General features: G+C 39.0%; 1 protein-coding gene across 2 annotated transcripts in view; it reads right to left on the bottom strand.

The window, feature by feature from the left end:
• Positions 1-21,336, bottom strand: part of LOC149748416 (cytoplasmic dynein 1 intermediate chain 1-like) — a 97,592-nt gene that overhangs the window by 36,838 nt on the left and 39,418 nt on the right. For both annotated transcript variants that reach the window (XM_089917653.1, XM_089917654.1), the window contains exons 2-4: positions 20,086-20,202; positions 12,291-12,405; positions 9,482-9,572 (exon numbers count right to left, since the gene is read on the bottom strand). In XM_089917653.1, the coding sequence (XP_089773779.1) occupies positions 9,482-9,572; positions 12,291-12,405; positions 20,086-20,193 (314 nt within the window). In that variant the 5' untranslated portion in view covers positions 20,194-20,202. The remainder of the gene's footprint in view (positions 1-9,481; positions 9,573-12,290; positions 12,406-20,085; positions 20,203-21,336) is intronic.

Raw genomic sequence — 21,336 nt, 5'->3', positions numbered from 1 at the left:
GCTAATTCTTCTTTCTCAGCCTTGATCTCTGTGATTCTGGTGACTATTTTCTCCTTCATAGCATGCTATTTCTTTTAGTTTTCCTGACCCTAAAAATCTTGTTTCTTTTCCTCCTCTCTCACTGTAACTTTGGAAGGGTCCTTATTCTGTCCATCCCCGTAAAGACAGACATTCCCCAACCAGGGTTATTTCTTCTCCCCTCACCTCTATGCTCTAACTGTAGGTGATCCCAATGATGTCCATATATCTTCAGCAAAAAATAACCCCAACGTCCTCATCACCCTTGAACTCCAAGTCCCACCTTTTCACATGCTTTTTGGACATATCCATCTGTAACACCAAAGCCATTTCACCCTTCCTTGTCTCATCTGTCTTTCCTTTCCTTCTCTATTGCCACAGTCCTCATTCAGACCTTCGGTCCTTTTTATCAGACCAATGGTTCCCCCAAACTCATCTGCAAATCTTGAAAGCATTATTAAAATGCAGTGGCCCAGATCTCTACTTAGACCTGTGCCCTAGGTATCTGTGTTTTTAATAAGCTGCCAAGTAAATTCAATAGATAGCCACCAGATATGGAAGCCAGGAATCTGAACTATCTCCAAGGCCATACTTGCCCCCCAGACTCTGATCTCTTTTCATACTGCCTCCTTCACATTCATTCTACATCCCATACTCTTCCTTCCCCCACCATTTTCCTTTGTTTTTGCCTCTCCCATTATCTAGAATGTCCTTTCTCCCACCTCTACTTGTCCAAAGCATAGGCACTATTTAAGGCCCAGCTCAAACGCCTTGCTCTCTAAATATATTTGTCCTCAATAACCTCATTCATAAGTAACTTATCACTCTATGGGACAAGAACGGAGAAATACCAGCACCTCTTATTTCAGTTCTCTTTGCCAACCTACAACCCACTTGACCTCAATAGCCCTGTATCACGCTTTAAGGCCAAGTCTGAAGATGGTCTAAAGGATGTAATAAGCACTGTTACAAAGCCCAGGGGCCTAAACATGAAGACAAGCACACTGTTAGTCCTACCCTACCTTTCTGCCCTGATCCCAGTAATTGGATTTCTGCCTTGTTTCTGTGAGAAATCCTCGCCTTGTACCTCAGTCCTCTAACCACTGCCAATGGTTCCCCCTTGAGTAAAGTCCGCCCTCTGGCAACTAGCCCAGCAACCTTGAACTACCTTGCTATTACCTGGGTCCTCATCTCTCCACTCATCCTGCACCCATCCTATTCAGTTTTTTGCAAGCTGTGCAAGCGTGCACACACGTGCACACAAACACACACATCAATAAACATTTACCTAGTACCTAATATGTGTCAAGACTCTAGGTAGGGTAGTAATGAATCAAAAGCACTTGTCCCACAAGAATATACAAGTTAATTATAGATGATCTGGGAATAATGCTTTATGACATTATTGCTCATCTCTATGAGTACAAATATTGAAGAGCTGTAACTACATAGAAACATTTCCTTAGATGGCTTCAAATTAAATATGTCAATTTACTGGAAGTGGGATCTTTAGAAGTAAGAAGAATTCCTCCATCTTTGTATTCCTTGCAGGACTAGCATTTATTGTGTGTCATACAATAAATTCTCAACTATTTATTGAATGAATGTGACGAATGAATGAACAAATGAATGGTCTTTACTTGCCTTTTCTGCAGATGGGTGTGAATTGTGAGGGCAAGCTGATTCCCAAAGAAATAGTTTTTATTTTCTTTATTAAAAAATGAGAGAATAAATCAGGGCATGTCTGCCTAACTCCCTTCATCTCTACCAAGCCACTTACACAGAACTCAGTCTTGTATGGCATAATGTCACCACATGGTGCCAGGAGAATTTTCAGGCTCACTTCCACACTGAAGAAGGACAGCCTATCTTGAAAATGCTGACCTCAAGGCATGAATGGATAAAGAAGCTGTGGTATGCACACATATATATACAATGAAATATTATTCAACCATAAAAAATGAGGAAATCCTACTGTTTGTGACAACATGGATGGACCTTGAAGACATTATGGTAATTGAAATAAGTCAGACAGAAAAAGACAAAACTGTATAATCTCAATGATAGGTGGAATCCAAAAAAACCAAACAAACTCATAGAAAAAGAGATCACACTTGTGGTTACTAGAGGCAAAGCGTGGGGGAGCGGGAATTAGATGAAGGGGGTCAAAAGGTACAAACTTCCAGCTATAAGATAAATAAGTACTAGGGCTGTAACATACAACGTGATGATTAAAGCTAACACTGCTGTATGATATACAGGAAAGTTGCTAAGATAGTAAATCCTAAGAGTTCTCACTGCAAGGTGAAAATGTTTTTTCTTTTTTTCTTTTTCTTTTTCTTTTTATTGTACCCATATGAGAAGATGGGTGTTAGCTGAACCTATCGTGCTAATCATTACACAATACATGTAGATCAAACCATCATGCTGTGCACCTTAAATAGTGATGTATGTCAATCATTTTTCCATAAAACTGAAAAGAATGCTGACCATAATGCTAGTTTGTGCTGAGAATGAAAAAAAGTCCAGCTACCTTCTCTACCAATTGAACTTAGCAACTTTTGTTAGTCCCTGAAGCAACCACCTTGGAGCTCAAATTGTCATCTTCTTCTCTTCTCTTTAAGGTGGAGAGACCTCTCAAGGGCAGAATACCGAGCTCCCCTGAGTCCCACAGTTTTTCTGGACTCTTGTTCACATGTCTTCTCTTTCAAACAAATCACTCGTCACTAATCAGATAAAGAAAACAGTTTGGGCCAATGTGAGCATAGTGCCAAACAGAAAATCTCCAGTCAATGTCATCCCCTAATTTTTTTTCTAAGTGCCATTTCCAAAAGTAATACAGTGAATAATAAGGACATTTTAAAATCCATCACATCACTCAATCTGTCAGAATCATTAACGTGATGTCAATTAATTAAGAATGACATTTAAATAATGAGTTAATGTTTTACCTCCCAGCCTCAATGATTTCCTTACTTTGGTCTGGCAATGACAATGATAAAGATTTTTTCCAGTGTCAGCAGTAAAATTGGAACAGTGCAATACACACTCATACCAGGCTCTTTTTAAAAAGCCTCTTTCTTCATTTACTGTGTGAGAAACTTCCCTCTGTTGGCTAAAGCTCTAACATGGAGCTCTGATACAGGCCACACTAAGCCATACAGGGAGTCATCTGAGCTGGATTCAAAAAGAAATGCAAGACTTCCCATCACAGAGCAAGGATGTGTTTTCCCCAAATCTTACACAGAGGACCTGCTGTCAAGCAGGCAGTCTCTCTAGAAGAAATCTCAGCAACCCCTTGATAAAAATAGATGTTTACCCTATAACTATAACCAGATGGGTATATACAGCACTCTGCCTGAGACAGGGTGACAGGATATCAACAATTTTTAACTAATCAGTCTATGTGCTACATAAAGAGAAAACCCTAGAGTGTACACTTTGATTTCCAAAGAGACTGACTTTTAATCAGCCTCGAATCAGTGATTTCAGTCTCCCTGAAGTCCAACTAGCTGGTAGCATCCTGTCAGCTTCTCTTTACATAATGATCATTTAAAGAATTTTGGATGCACAAAATCTTACTCGTCTTATTAAACTACCCCCAAGGTTTTGCATTATTGAACTGTACTTTTCTACCTTTACTAAAACCTCCTTACAGTGTTCCCTTTAGCTTCTGATTCACCAGAGCACCTTAAAAGATAGTGATGTTTTCACCAAAAAGAGTTAAAAATCCTTTGAGGTTCAGGTAGTGCCAGGGAATCCTATGGAGTTCAATTGTGGATGAAGTTAAAAGTCCTGAGGATTGGGCTTCCCTGATGGCGCGGTGGTTGAGAGTCCGCCTGCCGATGCAGGGGACACGGGTTCGTGCCCCGGTCCGGGAAGATCCCACGTGCCGCGGAGCGGCTGGGCCCGTGAGCCATGGCCGCTGAGCCTGCACGTCCGGAGCCTGTGCTCCGCAACGGGAGAGGCCACAACAGTGAGAGGGCCGCGTACAGCAAAAAAAAAAAAAAAAAAAGTCCTGAGGATTTTCTGTCGGGCATTAAGCCCACGTGGTCCCTGAGCACATTTTCCTCTCCTCAAATTACAAGGGAAAAGTGGTGACCAGGTGCAGCCAGCACAAGCTGACCATGAATAAATTATTCTAATTTCCTTATTTGTGAGTTCAGAGTTCACTAGGCAGTAAGCAGATCAGGGAAAGGCAGAGTTTATCAAATATCTGAATTTTACCCAAAGTATTTTGTCAACATCATACTTAATATTAACTATATAGAGACCTAATGTTCAAAGTGAACAGGAGAGGATCTGCAGACATCTGCCCCAGTTCTGATCTGGAGTCCACATGAAGCTGGAAGCCTGAAAGACCTCTAATCCACTTTGTACCTTTGTTCTCCTGTTAAGTGTTTCAGAAGACATTTCTTCTGTTGCTGCATCTAAGGTCCCCTTGGAAGGGGCTTCACCTCTCTAGAGAAAATCTATGGATATAAGCGTTTTGGTTAATAGGTGCTGATAGCTGGGAAGACAGGCATCAATTTTAAATATAATGGGATCATGCTGGGAGCAACTGGGGAAATTTGAAGATGGTATAGATACTAGATAAGATGAAAATGTACTGAAATGGAAAAATAGAGATACCTGAATAGAAAAGTAAGTTCAACAGTTTGTACAGTATGATATCATTTATCGTATATATGATGACATATATATTGTGTGAAAGAATATACACTAAGGTATTAAGAGTGCTAATGCATATTCTCTGTAGGAATATGATTTTTTTCTATTTTTGCTTGTCTATATTTTCTAATTGTATAAAATGAACTGATATTGTTTCTATAATAATAAGAGATTATTAAAAATAAAAGGCGGTGGTACTTGAGTGTCCTTGATTGACTGGAAAGTAGAACTTAGTGATGGTGTTAAGGCTATAGAGGGTCCAAAAGGAAGATAGAAATCAACAGTATTACTATCCGTCCACCCCATGTCACTTGTCACAAAAGACAAGCATGAATAATCTCCCCTATGACTGTTTTTTTAAGGATGTTACGGGATGGGTGTTATTGTAACAAGAGATTGCACAATATGTTATCACATTGAGACATATTTTACCTTTGAAATCCTTTTGAAAGTCTTCCTCTTGAATCAGGTTTGGGACAGTGTGTAGCCTATGCTCTGGTATACAGTAAACTTTATGATGTCAATACTCTCCTAGTTTCCACAGTCCAGTGCAGCCTCTAATTTAGTTTTGTCACTGAGACACCTAAGGAATCTCAGCCAAACATGAGAAGAGCCCTAGTGCAAAGTCCCTTGTGAGCCATCCATATGAATAAGAATAAATGTGGGCTGAATGATTCTCACTTAGATTCATTTCTGGTTGAATACCTGAAGGTTAGGGATTAAGGGCTGGGCTAAATCAAAGTACGAAAAAAATAACAGTAATAGCTAAAACTCACATATACTTAATATATGCCAGCCTCCTTTCCAAGTGCTTAACAGATATTTATTTGTTTAATCACAGTAACCTAACAGAGTAGGTTGTGTATCACTTTTATCGATTGTCGTTAGAGCTGATGTAGGGTTGAGGTATAGATTGTGGAAACTTGTATCATCCTGCCCAGGTTCAAACATAGCACTGTAGCTATGTCCTGTGTGAGCTTCAGAAAATTACTTATTCTCTCTGTGTCTCAGTGCCCTGATCTGTAAAAAGCAGGAGGATACTTGATTCATTCAACAAACATTTAATGAATACCTACTATATGAATACAACCACAAATATCACTTACTCCCTGCTCAAGGACCCGACATTCCCTGAGGAAGAGAGACATGTATTCAACTAACCATAAGTCATTCTTGTTTGAGAGCTATAAAGTGCTACTGCTTCACACTCTCATGTATAAAGGATGTAAGCTGTTGGTTTGAAATTAATATTCTTTATCATATTGAGAAAAACATTTCTATTCCTAGTTTACTAAGTTTTAAAATATGGGACTAGATGTTTAAGTTTTGCAAGTACCATTTCAGAATATACTGCAATATTTACTTTTCCCTCTTTGACCTTTTCCTAGGCTGAATTATGGTAACATGTTTTCCTTTACTAAAATATCCTTGAATTATTTAATCAATCCCAATTTTTGAGTCAATATCCCAAGCATAACATTGTATCCTTTTAATATTGTGTTGGATTCCAGTTGCAAGTAGTATGTTTAGGATTTTTTTCATCTACATTTATTTGTAAAACTAGTCTTTTAAATTTTTTATTAATAAATTGATTTTTTTGAAACCCAGGAGCTTGTTCTTTTGTCCAGTATATTTAAATGAGCAATGATTAATTGGTTCTATAAAAACTAATTAAGAGAAAGAGAAAAGTACCACAAATGTAAGTGGTAAATGAGAAGCAGGCCATAATAACAGAAGCAGAAATTGGAACACAAATAATGACACTGTAAGTTTAAAAATTAAATCACACTAGTATAATTGAAAAATTATTAGATATATCTACTCTATTCACTCAATTTACTAAATCAATAAAAGAAAATTTTGTTATACCTGATTTTTTAAAGCACTGTTTTAACCTTCTCTTTATAATAGGGTACATTAAGTATGCCCATTTCCAAATTAACCACTTACAGGGCTTATATAAGAAATGTTTCCCAATTTTGGCTCCGAAAAGAAAATTGTAGTTTTGGTTTGAAATGTTGGCAAATGAATGACAGAATTTATGTGCTCCTTTAGGTAGGACCAGATATGTTGATTTGACTCCTAAGTTATCTTCTGAAAGATTTTCCATTTTTCAAAAGGTCCAAATTCTACACAAATATGCAAATTTATGACTATAGAGTTACATTCTTAGGAATTACCAAGTTTTTTCTCAGCCTCATGTTTTATGAAGTGTTAGAGTTAATAGTAACTGTTTTCAAAAGATGTTTCTTCTACAGAAAAAGACATTCCAAGTGGAATTTTAAAAACTGAAATACAACATTCTTCTGAAATTTAACTCTCATATATATTTCATGGAAGCAAAAACATAAATTTGGGCGGAATGTTCCTAAGTTCAAAACAAGAGCGAGGGGCTTCCCGGGTGGCGCAGTGGTTGAGAGTCCGCCTGCCAATGCAGGGGATACGGGTTCATGCCCCGGTCCGGGAGGATCCCACATGCCGCGGAGCGGCTGGTCCCGTGAGCCATGGCCGCTGGGCCTGCGCGTCCGGAGCCTGTGCTCCGCAACGGGAGAGGCCACAACAGTGAGAGGCCCACGTACTGCCAAAAAAAAAAAAAAAAAAAAACAACAACAACAAGGGCAAGATTTACTAAGTTATTCCTAATGCCGTCTCAAGCCAATTTTATCCTTAGTTTTTCTGAAAATCATCATTTCCTCAATGCCAGTTTCCTTGCATTTCTAGGAAACCTGCACTTAGCAAGGGAGATACTCATTGACTCCTAGTTGCCTACGCTTGCCAGAATGTTCCTATAAAGAATTGAAGCTAGTTGGAGTTTGTGTGGGGTAGGAGTAGACAGCGCCTCTTCCAAAGTGATTAAGTTAAAAAATCATGTAAGGGGAAAGAAATGAAATGATGTTCTCTCAGAAGGAATAACTGCTGCTGTCCCCAGAGTGCTAACAGCATAGGTCAGCTTTCTCTAGAAGTTTTCAAAAGGGCTCATCAACTATGAAGTCAGTAACAGTATTTAATGCTGCCAACTGCACCCCTTGACACTAAGCATCACTGACACAACACCATCGTTGTACAGAAACAGGCAAATATATTAACTTAATGACAGGCCAACGACCCCCTAAGGAATGTGATTATATTGTGCCTGCTCCTGTATAAATGTTAGACGGTACATGCTGTGTTATTATTACTTTTTTCCCCCTCAAAGACCTTTTGAAGTGTTCAAAGCAAAAGATGAGAGAAGACGTGTGCTACCCCAAATCACAAAGGCTAACATAAACTAACATAAACCAGCCTGGTGCCCACAAAAGTCTCTACTTTCACTTTTCTCAAATTGAAAGCAGTGTCCACTGGTTTCAAAAGGCCCTATCAAAACAAAACACTCAAGTCTGAAACACGCCAACAGGCGATATTGGTGAGATCAATTCAGTCTTACACGTTGGTTTCAGAAAGCAAAGAACAGGCCTACAGCACAGGCTAATACTGTTCTCATTTCCATAGTCTTCTCTACCAAAATTGCCTACGCTTTTCTGGAAACAATGGACTTTCAGAACATAATGCTTGTGATAATGTGTTAACAGAGAAAAATGCAAAATTGTATACCTCTCCTCCAGGAACATAATATGGTAGCAAGAAATGTACACAGGTAGACAAGGATTGAAAGGTACATTGACAAGGCAAAGGCTGATTTCTCAGAATGGTGGTGTTGTGGATGACTGTTTCTTTTATTTGAAATTTTATTAAAATATTTCTTGATTTTTAAAAAATTAAGAGCCAAAGAGAGAGGTCACAAACTGTCAACAAGATCTAGCCCACAACTACTTTTAACAAAGTCATTAACAGTTAACATTTAGGAGACTGTTGCACAAATACTTGAATTTTTAGCTTCTCATGAAAAATTGAAAGATGTGGAAGAACTGGGTCCATGTTCCCACCTGAGCTCAACCAGCCTGAGCTGTGAGGAGACATCTGACCTTTATAAAGGGAATGCCTGCTAACCAGCTGCCACGGGCCCCTTCCCCACTCATCTCTATCACCTGCCTATAGGCACCCTCATGTGGGAATCCTGCTGAAGGCACCTGGATTAAGAAAGTTTCCATGACTCCATGCATATTAATGAGCCTTCTCCTTTCTCTCGTTACATCTTTACATTTTGGATGTCCCCTCAGTGGTCAAATTAGAGAATGTCTATATCTGCTTTGAGAAGCTAATTACATAATCTTGGAATATACCTAGTGTAATAAAAATTTGGCAATTGACAAAAACAGAGCAGTCAATCCTGATGATTATAATAATTAGTGATGATAATAAAAACACTTTGGGGACCCAGTTCTCAAGTTAATCAACTCTATTAAGCAAATAAACAAGACTTTTGAAAAATTAAATTTAGGGTTAGAACATCGTAGCGTTCTAGTCGTAAAGATTCTCATGGAAACCAAAACCAAAGTGGAATAAGAAGAAGCTGGATATATATTCCATTTGTCTTTGGTCCTTCCCTGCTTTCTTTTAGGCCTAAGCTAATGGATATGTCTGTGTTTGTGAAACAAGGTACATGGTGCTAAATTAGCCCATTCACGGAAGGATAATATATAAGTTTATCATTTCTAGGGTTCAAATTCAATGCTATGCCACCAAAAATAGTAAGCCACCATAAATGTAAACATAAAATGACTGATACGTTGAAGATGCATGCACATTTAACAGTGTACAACAGAATGATGTGGTTTTCAGGCCTTTTTTTTGGCGGGGGGGGGCTTGTATTATTGACACCCCACCATGGCCTTTGTAAAGGGAAAATTCTTACCTTGTCAATGGTCCCAGGTCGCCTGAGTCTTGGCTTCCAGCTTCACTGGGAGTGCTCACTGATTTCGAGGAGGGAGACATAGGGGTTGGGACTAAATAATGAAAATAACAGGTATCCCATGTTAAAAAATGCAGCGACTGCACTGGGGAAGAGCAGCGTCAGACAAATCAAAACAAATGGGCCCAAATTAAAGTGGTTGTATGGCCAGGAGAGATTGAGATGGGATAAGGAAAAAAAAAAAAAAAAAAGGAAAGAAAAGAAAAGGAAGAAAGTCAAGTGAATTTTTCATATTTTGGAAATTAAAATTTGAAATGAATTTAGACAGAATTAACTTAGGGATTCTAAGGCCATGTCCACCTTAACAAAGTAACATGGAGAATCAAAACAGTTACCCAGATAATTCAAGTCAAATCTCTCTCTAGCATGAACTATCCAGATACTTCTAATTCTCCACTTTATTTTGTTAGTATAGATGTGACCTATTAAAAAATAAAATGAGGTGTCTATAAAACTTTAAAAGATTATACAATAAGTGATTCTGAATCATTTTAAATGGTCACAGGGAGTCAGAAAAGGCTGTTGTATGTCTGCATTTGGAGGGAAATCTATTGTCCATGGAGTATAAACTGCATTTGCTGTGAGAGACTAAGTGACAGATAGAGAAAGGGTAAATGTTGAACCTGGTAATTTAAAAATCTCTTTCAAAACAAAGCAAAATGCCAGGCTGCTTTATTTTTACACTTAATTAACAGTTTCATCCCGTTGTAATGTTTACTGTGTTTGTGAATTGTGTTCCTTTGCTTCTGGCAGCTCTAGAAAGCACTGCCATGTGCACATAAGCAAACTGCCGTTCTGCAGACAGGAGAAGCAAGTTCAAAGATCAAGGTCAGTGCAAGCTGAAAGTCTGAGAGCAAGGATAATAAAAGAAAAAAACTAAAGGAAATGCAAATGTATTTTTTTCTCTACCCTTCAGGTACAAGCCAAATGTCCTTCAGATAGAAGCTGCACCAAATAGCCAAGGTGGCTCTAGGCCAGATGAGAACGGGTTCTCAATATCACACATGCCAAAGAAGCCATATGGGCAGAAAGAAACTTCAATACGTAGTGTAGATTCCCATTTGGTTTCAATCATGTGCAATTTCCTTTTATTTATTTAATAAGGTAAAGAGTTTAACTATTTTGTCCAAATCCTATAACACAATGGCAGATCTGTCAAGTAACTAGGAATTTTCACGTGATTCTACAATTAATTCACTGATTACCCTCTGCAATAAGTCAGAGGGTCAGTCGGAGACATGGATGAAAATTGAAAATGGGGTCCACCCTTGCCAGGGCCCTTTGGCAGGGATGCAGGGATAGTTCAGAATTTGGTCATGGTTTAGGGATGTTTAAACTGTTTTGCTCTTAAGGTTTAATTGCTGGCTTTATGCAGGTTAGGGGAGAATACATATTCTACTATTGGGTTTAACCAGTGTTCACATTGCAGCAGGACTTCAAAGGCTATTTTGAGGCAAAAATATAATTGCAAAGTGTCTAATATATATCACTTGTCAACTAAGTAATTAAAAAATTTGTCAGCTCCTCAAAGAAGGTCCATCACTCAAATATCCCATAGTTTACCTCTTTCATACCACAAAGAAGCTAACAAAATAATCAACGTCTTATTTGGGTTTATTATATCATTGTTAGACATATGATTTTACCTGCTACAAACTGAAGTTGAGTATAAAATGCCTTTTCATGGTGTTTTAGTTTTGTGTGTATGTATTAAATTATATTCAGCAATACTTAATAATTTGTATGCTTATGATATATTGCTCTTTTTCTTATTTATAGTGATATAAACACTTGCCATTTTGTTGTACATGGGATAATTTTTATTGTTAAGTAATTATGGAAATACATGAAAATTTATTTTAATATAAAAGCCAATGACGGAAATAAAAGACAAACCACTGATAAAAGGAGACCTGTACTGCATTTATTTATATGTATTACTTTTAAAGTTTTTGTTTTACTATATTGGATATCACGTAGTTTTACAGACACCCTAGGATTACTCTAAAATGTATGGAAAGCAAATGGATAAAGAAAAATAAAATAACTTATCACATGAGTGATATATAGTTAAGTGACAGAGTAAACACATTATGTACAAGTTACCTTCAACACCAATAAAACAAATAGTTGAATATCCAAACCCTGGATAAAATGAGGTCATGGATAATTAACTAGGAGTGAATGAGTTGGAGGAAGGGTGCTGCAGTAAAAATGCCGATGAGCAATGAAACCAAGATATACAACAGAGTCAAAGAAATTTAAACTTGTTAATTAGCTGCTAATCTGTCACCCTTCTAAGCTTTCCTTCAAATTTATCATCGAGCATTCTATTTTCATCATGGAATAACTATGTCTGTGGTGGTTATGAAATTCATAACCAGATTCACAGTATTTAGGTTGGCAGAGAGAGGCAGGGATTCAGCAATGAAAATGAAGAACAATTTTTTTTTCTTAATTTCGAGATTTCTTGTATTTACCATGTGGCAACTCATTTAACAAATAACACAGTGGAGAAGGTTGACTGCAGAATCAGCCAATAAGCAGCAAACTGCTAACAGCTCTACAACCTGTCCTCCTATTTCCTTCCAGCCCCCTCAATTCCAAAAATAAATACATCTGACCCATAAGCCAAAGCGTTTCTTACAAAATAAAAACAAAAATAGACGTAAAAGAATAGTAAATGCTGGACATGGTATATCCCACACAAGTCAAATCTGAGGAAATAGTGACACAAAGCACTTTTAAGTACCTAGAGGGGGCTCCGGCGATATCCCAATGCTTTGCAGCAAAGCCTCTGTCTCTCGGCGTTTGCGATCCAGGTCAGAGTCATCCTGAACTGGTTCTTTCTTCTGCTGCATATCAGCCTACAAAAAGTAGATGCCAGTAAGAAAAGTGAATAACAGAGTTAAAGGTATGCTTTTCCTGGCTGAAACTGGTAAATGCATGGCAGCAAACACCAGGCAAAAGCCCTAAATAGATATAATCATGTGTATAAAGGATGAAAAAACACTGTAACTGCTCCATTTAATAATCACTAACCCAGTACTTTCTCCTTTGGTTGAAGGCTTTTTCCTGTCTCTATCACAGGGTATAAGAGTTTTACTCACTCAGTTTCAGAAGAAACCATCACGGCAAAATATTTCTAACTGGGATGTGATTTTAAAAAAAATTCTGTCTGGTTTTTTAAACCCCCTTGTCCCTTCTGGGAAGACATATGATCAGTTCTTGATGAGTGTGTTTGTAATATTCATGGGTCATGTTTGGAATTATGCAAACAACGAATTATTGGGATCTGACTAAAAAGTAAAGCTAGTTATGAAAATGTTACTGTACAATACACTATTATATCAGTAATCTAAGTTTACCGTGGTTTAAATAAACCAGGCTAAAATGTTTATTAAAGCATGTGAACAATACTGATGTAAGTATTGTTGCTTAATTCTGATCTTTTTTTTCCTAAATATTGACATATGTCGTGAATTTTTAAATTTATTTATTTATTTATTTATGGCTGTGTTGGGTCTTCGTTTCTGTGTGAGGGCTTTCTCTAGTTGTGGCAAGCGGGGGCCACTCTTCATCGCGGTTCGCGGGCCTCTCACTATCGCGGCCTCTCTTCTTGTGGAGCACAGGCTCCAGACGCGCAGGCTCAGTAATTGTGGCTCACAGGTCCAGTTGCTCCGCGGCATGTGGGATCTTCCCAGACCAGGGCTCAAACCTGTGTCCCCTGCATTGGCAGGCAGATTCTCAACCATTGCGCCACCAGGGAAGCCCAATTCTGATTTTCACAGGCTTCCATTATACATATTAACTCAAAGGAGAAAATAATCGTGTAGAAAAATACAAAACAAAAAATCATTTAGGAGAGAGACATTCTTTCCCCAAGTTCTATCTTAAAAACACATCTTGTCTGAGCCTCTTACAGTCAGATCCAGTTTGTCTTTTTATAGGATAGCAACAAGTCAAAATACAGGTTAAAGAAGGTTAGTGGTGGAATTCTGGGGGGAATTCTTGAGTCTCTTCTTTTTCATAACACAATTACTACTTAAGACAAGGCATTTGCCCCACATCTGAAACATGATAACATCCTATTTGATGTGCAGCTACCTCACGACAAGGCTTTGTGAGTTTACAGGCATGAAGTTGTCTTAGAGCTTGTCAAAAGCCAATTATCCAGTTATCAGACACACCTTTCTCCCCAGGGGCAAGCTGGGCTCCCTGACAGACACATTACCTCTTTCAGGAGTGCAAAGTACATTTCAAAGCAGTGAAGCATAATTTCTGTTGTGGCATCTAAAGCAGAAAGAGTTCATGCAACCTTGACTTACTCCCAGATGGTAACCTACACCCCAATTATAAGTAAAATGCATCTTTGCACATAGTGCTAGGCTCAAGGCTTCTGTTATTATTCGCCTCAGGCTTAAAATGCAGTCATATGTTTGAAGTCTACCTGTCATCAGAGGGAAAACTACCATTATGGGGATTGATAAGGGCTAATGAGGATACTAGAAGATTCAGGCACTCTCATATAACCCAAAATTCTGATGCGGCAGTTTAATCTTGGAAGATATCAAAGTTCACGTTCTTTCCCAATTTTAACATTTAAACTGGCAAGTTCCAAAGCTTATGCATACAACAGAGGCAAAGACAGAACTAAGATAAGAAAAAGGACCTTGCAGAGTGAGGATCTATATTATTCACATACCATAAAGTTTAAAAAAGGACTGAAGGAAAAGGGGGAAATGAAAGAAAAGGGAATTACCACTGCCACTGCTAAAATACAAATGAAGAAACGAAGATAAGCAAAATTCATCTCAGGAAGCCAATACAGAATAGCATGGTTTTACAGTGAAGAGTTAAGCCAAAACTGGACTGTCAGCTTCACTGAGAGCAGACAACGTGTTTATTTTGTTCACCACTGTATCCACACATCCAGATCAAGGCTTGACACAGTTGATGCACAATTACCAATAAAAAATGTGTTGAATGAATGAATATTCTGCCTTTGGTAATTGCTCTTCTATAGCTATAGAATCTAAGAATTACACACCATTCAGAGCAGTTGCCACCAGATATATTCCATTCAGTAAGCCCCTTTACACCACCACTGTGAGGAGGAGTCATCTAAGTTTCCAGTGACCCAGTGCTCATAACAAAGCCACTTTTCCTCATCCTTTCAACAAAAACTTATTTAAGGACAACGGAGTGCCGGTGGTAATGAACGCGAGAGATTCTAATGGAGCTTATGTACAGTGAACAGAAAAAGATCCATCTAATCTTCCTTTGAATAAACTTAGGGCATAAAATCTATAACCTTCTGTCATATATGTCCTATGCAGAAAGGCACAGAATCTGGTTTTTTTTTAATTTATTCTAACTTTAATCATTTAAAAAAATAAATTTATCTATTTATTTTTTTATATTTATTTTTGGCTGCGTTGGGTCTTCGTTGCTGCACGCAGGCTTTCTCTAGTTGCAGCGAGAGGTGGCTACTCTTCATTGCGGTGCATGGGTTTCTCATTGCAGTGGCTTCTCTTGTTGCGGAGCACAGGCTCTAGGCGCGCAGGCTTCAGTAGTTGTGGCGCATGGGCTCAGTAGTTGTGGCTCACGGGCTCTACAGCGCAGGCTCAGTAGTTGTGGCGCACGGGCTTAGTTGCTCCGTGGCATGTGGGATCTTCTCAGACCAGGGATCGAACCTGTGTCCCCTGCATTGGCAGGCAGATTCTTAACCACTGCACCACCAGGGAACTCCTAACTTTAATCATTAAGCATTCAAAAAACATATTAGAACATAAACTGCGTGTCAACATGCATGGCCAGACACTGTGCAAAAACAGCACACCCGAACTCCACCTCCAATGTGTCACTCCCACGATACAAGGTGTCTCTACAACTCATTCTCTGCCTTCTGCCTTTTTTAATTCTTAAGGAAACAGACAATATAGTAACAAATATTAGGAAGGATAAATGTCCATCTAGACGTAACAGAAGCTTAGGAAAGCTATCAACACTCAAAGTTGACCAGGAAAAATGCAAAGTTAGGTAACTGGGACTTATTGGAAATAAAGGCAGTTCCTAACTGTTACCAACTAGCACCTTAAACTAAACAATGTGTTACTTCATCCAAGGCAGTTATACCAAGCCCTAATCATGAAACCTCTGGTTTTTTCCAAGTAAATACTACAGAGTCCTAATACATTTTAATGACTCAACAAGGAGTTTTTGCATACTAGTAATTTAAAATATGCTCGGTGTCTCTCCCAGCAAATGGTATTTCTGTTTGTGAAGAGGCATCACAGCTGAGACCCAGAGAGGGTATGTGAAGAAAGAAAATTTGTCAGCTGAGAATTGTCAGTCATTTTTCCAAAGACAGCTGCACAGCTGTTAGACGAACAAGTGAGGAAAGGTCAGGAAGCCTCTGTCCATCTTACCTTGCAGCAATTTGGCAGAAGGCCAAGGACAGGACGAAATTTCAGGGTGGCCTCATTAAGCACACCTCATTGCTTTAAAGCCAATTTTTCATGACATTGGCTCTGTGTCGTAAATGGTGACCACTATATTTATTTTAAAATCAGATTTCATCCGTAATACCACAACCAAGAAAGCAGTTGACATCCAAAGACGCAGAGAGTGTAATGTTATACATGTACACAGTTTTCTGGATTCTGCAGAGACAACCAACCTGGGTGGTCCCAATTCACACTAGTTTTCAGTCATGGCAAAAAACTGTCACTCAGATTAGCATTAAAGAGCATTTCGTTTCCTTTCATTCTAAACTTGTTTTATTTAAAATATAAGCCTAAATAAAGTTTGAAAATATCAAGCTTATAAGCTTAAGGCTATTTCTAACTCTCTACAAACAACACAAAAACTAGAAAATCTTAAACTTAGGAGTCAATGACCATGGCCAGTTAACTAGAGCATTCCACAGACTCGGGATCTGAAGCTTCCAAGGAAATTTTCAGAAAAAAAATTCCGGTCTTTGGAAAGAATGTCTGTGACCAGCATCTCAGACCTGCCCTAACTAGTTTAGGTGTTCATTCATTCATTCACTCGTTAATTCTATAACCCTTTATTGAAGGCCTACTATGCGGCAGGATCTGTGCTGGACATTGACTCAGTAATGAAAAAATACAACCCTGTCCCCAAAAGCTTGTGCTCTATTAGGAGAAAAAGACAAATGAACAAGCAAATGGTACTAAATAATTTGATAAGGTCAAGGATAGGGTACAGGACTAACTCAGTCATGTGTTAAGAGAAAGGTATTAGAGAAGGCTTTCCAGAGGAAGAGACATCTGAGATGAGAACTGAAAGACATATGGTTAACAGAACAGCAAAAGCCAAGGGAAGAGAATGTTCATAACCTTCCTGTCAACAGAGAGCATGGCCCATAAGGTGTAATGTAAGAAGCTGCGTCTGCCTGTAATGTGGATTTAGGGAAAAAGGAGATGGAATGGAAAGGGGAGAGCTACTGTGCCTGTCTAGGACCCATGATCAGTGTGAGCTGGAGAAGAGGTGGTGAAAGAATGACCCCAGGTTTCTGATTTGGACAACTGGCTTGGCTGGAAGAGGGGGTCATTCCTGAGACTGGAGATAAAGGGGGACCACTTCTGAGGCTTAGCCCCCAGGGGCATAAGAGCATTTGAAAAAGAAGGATCAGAAGAGATTATTTCCAGGTTTCTTTCAGCTACAAAATGCCATCATCCCAGGAAACTAGGGGCCTTGAATTATAAGACCCTTCTAATAATGGGGCATTTTTGAATAATGGCCTCCCTAGCACTGATCCTGACGAATGTACGCGGCCGTTCTACGGGCCCCATTTAGGGCCCATCTCAGGAGCAGAGTAACAGCTGTTTCTCACCAACCAGATCCTCTGCGTCTTTCACTGCTCTACATCATCTCCTCGGATCCTCACACAACTCCATGAGGAAGGACCCACTCTTCTCTCCATTTTACAGAAGGGAAACCAGGTTCAGGGAAGTCCCAGAGTCACTCAAGGCCATTCTGCGAAGGGCAGACCCAGGTTTCCTAGCCACATTCAACTTGAAAGCCTCTGTATAACCACTGAGTTCTACTGCCTCTGCCTGACAACACTGGCTTCTCAGAACAAACCAAGTCATCATAGTCTGACCCAAGGAAAGATCTTTTGTGGGGGAGATGTGGCTGTAGAGGGACAGGACTGAAAGCCAGGACACACCTTCAGGATGCTGCAGTGCAGTGGATCCCAAAATCTGGTCCTATTTAGATATTTCAAATCAAGAGACTCTGGGGAGGGGAGGCTGGGATTCTACATTGCCATGGGACTCCAAAGAGCAGAGTCAGGCCTCAACCACCCTGTCAATTTAGAAATGAGGAAACTAAGACTATGTAAAACTTTAATTCCAGAACTAGGTAGAGGCCCAGGAAGGCCCAGAGTCCAGGTGTTCCACACTCTCCACCACCTGCCGTCCCCAGTCTGCCAGGGCTCTGTCTGTTGCATAACAAGCTAAATCCCCATCAAAGCTGCGTGGCATAGGAACAAAAAGGGTGGCCTGTTTCTACCAGTCTTGTTTGCCTGTAATTTCCCCCCCAAATGTGTAAAATGATGAGGATGAAGCAGACAGCATAATTTGGAACCAGATTTCCCATATCACTTTGCATTTTGTGGTAATTCTTTGGAATTCAAGTTGGATATTAGAATGTCAGTTTAAAAGGAAACCGGTTATTAGTAAAGGATAACAGGTGCTTTAAAACTACAGTAAGTGTTGACATCTGAAGGAAAGGGAGCATAATAACTTAATGCTTTTTTTGGCTTTGCATGGAAATGAATAGCCATTCCTTGTCAATTCTCACCTCTACTTCACTCAAGACTGCATATGTAACAGCAAAGATCTGTGAAGGAAAAACATTACGCTCGCTGTCAAGGACAAATAAACTATGACATCAATCAAAGTGTAATGGTACCAAGAGAAGCAAGATACCAGAAGGCTAGAGAACAACTTCAATTATGTTTTACTTTGTTGGAAAATAATTGTTAGAAACCTTTTTACCTTGTTCTCCCAGCCTTATAGTGTGAAATAGCACTTAGCTTGTAAGGCATCAAAACACATTCTTCTTTTCGCTTAAAGAAAAACACTGGGGCTTCCCTCGTGGCGCAGTGGTTGAGAGTCCGCCTGCCGATGCAGGGGACACGGGTTCGTGCCCCGGTCCGGGAAGATCCCACATGCAGCAGAGCGGCTGGGCCCGTGAGCCATGGCCGCTGGGCCTGCGCGTCCAGAGCCTGTGCTCCGCAGCGGGAGAGGCCACAACAGTGAGAGGCCCGTGTACCGCAAAAAAAAAAGAGAAAAACTCTGAGTAGGGAAGCAGCTCTGGTTTGTATACACACAAGCATATCACTCTGTATGTAGTTTCCTTCTTAGAAAACTACTCAAAAATATCTGTGGCATCTGGTTTTTGTACAAGATGTGGGCTATTTCTACACCACCACAACCAACTGGAGAATTAAAAATAAACTATCTGTTGGATTCTGACAGTAGAAAAAAACATGATATGGCAGCAAGGCACTGAACTGGGAATCAAGGGTCCTGGATTCGGGTCTAGCAGGCAGAAAAGCTACATTTCACCTCTGGGTTTCTGCTGCTTTGTTGGCATAAAGAAGGGCCTTAATGGAAGGGCTCTAAAATCTCTTCTAGATTTAACATCTCACATAGCGGGGTCTACTATACTATCCACCCCCTTACCAAAGGAGAAAAATGCAGCTTTCCCTTTACCGGACCTAGGATTCTTATTTACCCTGAAAAAAATATACATTTAAGAAATCATGGTAGTGGGATGAATTGGGAGACTGGGATTGACATATATACAGTAATACATATAAAATAGATAACTAATAACCTGCTTCATAGCACAGGGAACTCCACTTTGCTGTACAATAGAAACTAACACAACATTGTAAAACAACTGTACTCCAATAAAAAAATTTTTTAATAAAAATAAATAAATTGATGGAAAATACTTTTAACTTTAAAAAAAAAAGAAAAGAAACCATGGTAATCCACTGGCATCATTGTCTATTTTTCTCCTAAAATGTTCTGGCCAGTAGTTTTTTTAAAACCTTCCCTTGACATTAACACTTATTAAGTAGTAACTATATCCTAGGTATTGCTAAGTGCTTTATAAGATTAACTTTTTTAATCCTCATGATCAGACAAAATAAACACACTGCTATTCCCATGTTAAGCACAGGGAACTGAGACACAGAAAGGTTAAGGAAATTTCTAACAATAGCGATATCACAGGCCACTTTCAGGGTTCTATTCAAGTCTGGGGTAAACCAGGGGTTCGGGACCTCTGGACCAAATGCTATCTACCATTTATGTGGTGCCTGGCCACTACATGGCAGATGTCAATGACTTTACTACTCTTGAGTATGTAGACATCACTCATGTTATTCAGGTATTGTAAAAGCATTCTTTTACAGGGTCCTCTTTATCCGTTTGACCAGCCTCTCGGAATCAAGTGATTCTCCTTTCCCCCTACCCCCCAACACCCCAGCACCCAGTACTTACCTCTTTCTTTTTCCTCTCCTCTTCCTTCCGTTTCTTCTCTTCTCTTATCTGTGCTAAGCGCTGTTTTTTGCGCTCTAGCTCAGCTTTTAAGTCGCTTTTGTCAGACATGTTGGTTTCCTTGGAGCAAAAGAGGAAAAAAAGTGAATATACACAAACAACTTCTCTCTATTATCATCGCAAAAATCATTCAAAAGGAAATCAAGCTTGAAAATAGAACTTTCTGGCAATAACAGATTGTATACCTTAGCCTCTGTTGATGAATCAAATAAGTCAGATCTGGTCTCCCTCTATATAAAATCTTCCCTTTTCATGTATACATAAATATTTGAAAAAATACAGTGTTATAGTCTATTCTGGTCTGAAGAATAATAGCAACTTACTTCAGAATAAGTAACACATTTTCTGTACAAGTTTCTTAACAACTAAACAAAAAGTTAATAAGAGAATCAAAAAAGAACCATCACCATGACTTCCAATTTAGACGACAATGGACCAATTCATCCCCACACTGAGAAAAGAAAATAGGCTGTCATAAACTCTTAGACACATGCCCTGCTCAAATTTCTATGGGCTCAACAAACATTCCTCCACTGAGACTGGGCACATGGAGATTTCATTTTGCCTAATATTATATGCATCAGGGAAGACAGCCACTGAAGACCTAACATGTTAATCTTCTTTTCCTGTAAAACTCTTCCTGAACTGTCACAATTAATTTCATCTCCAGTACAAACCTATTTCTATAAAACTTTCATTTGCATACTGAATGCAATATTGCTTATCCTGGCACTTCCCCTTTTCAAAGCAAAAGATATTTGTGAACACATGAATGAGGAGACAACACCATGGCAAGTTCTTGGGACCATTTATCTGAACAAGATTTTTAATGTTAATGGTGATGATGATCCTAGTGGTGATGGTGCCAGAAATTTCAAATAAAATGAGTTTGGAGAAGATTCTCACCAATCACCATGATTCTATTTGCCTCTTTTCTGCTGCCAACTGGAAACTAAGAAAATGGAGACACTGAGACATGAAGAACTCCTCTCTGACCCAAATTCCTAAAATAAAGTAAAAAAAAAAAACAAAAAACTAACCATAAATGTCACGAGTATTCATTTGCATATTACTTGTATGCAACTATGATGAATATATAATGTGCCCCTGAGTAGATGACAAAACGAGGGAAGGCAAAAAAAAGCATACAAAGCAATGAAAAATCCTCAAACTTACTGTCACTGTCTTTACAAG

The sequence above is a fragment of the Delphinapterus leucas genome, chromosome 9, assembly GCF_059928025.1.
Source record: "Delphinapterus leucas isolate spDelLeu-1000000601 "Yukka" chromosome 9, BTC_Dleu_Yukka2, whole genome shotgun sequence".
Lineage (NCBI taxonomy): Eukaryota > Metazoa > Chordata > Mammalia > Artiodactyla > Monodontidae > Delphinapterus > Delphinapterus leucas.
Note: the sequence above shows the minus strand (reverse complement) of the source record. Positions and strands in the feature narration are given on the sequence as shown.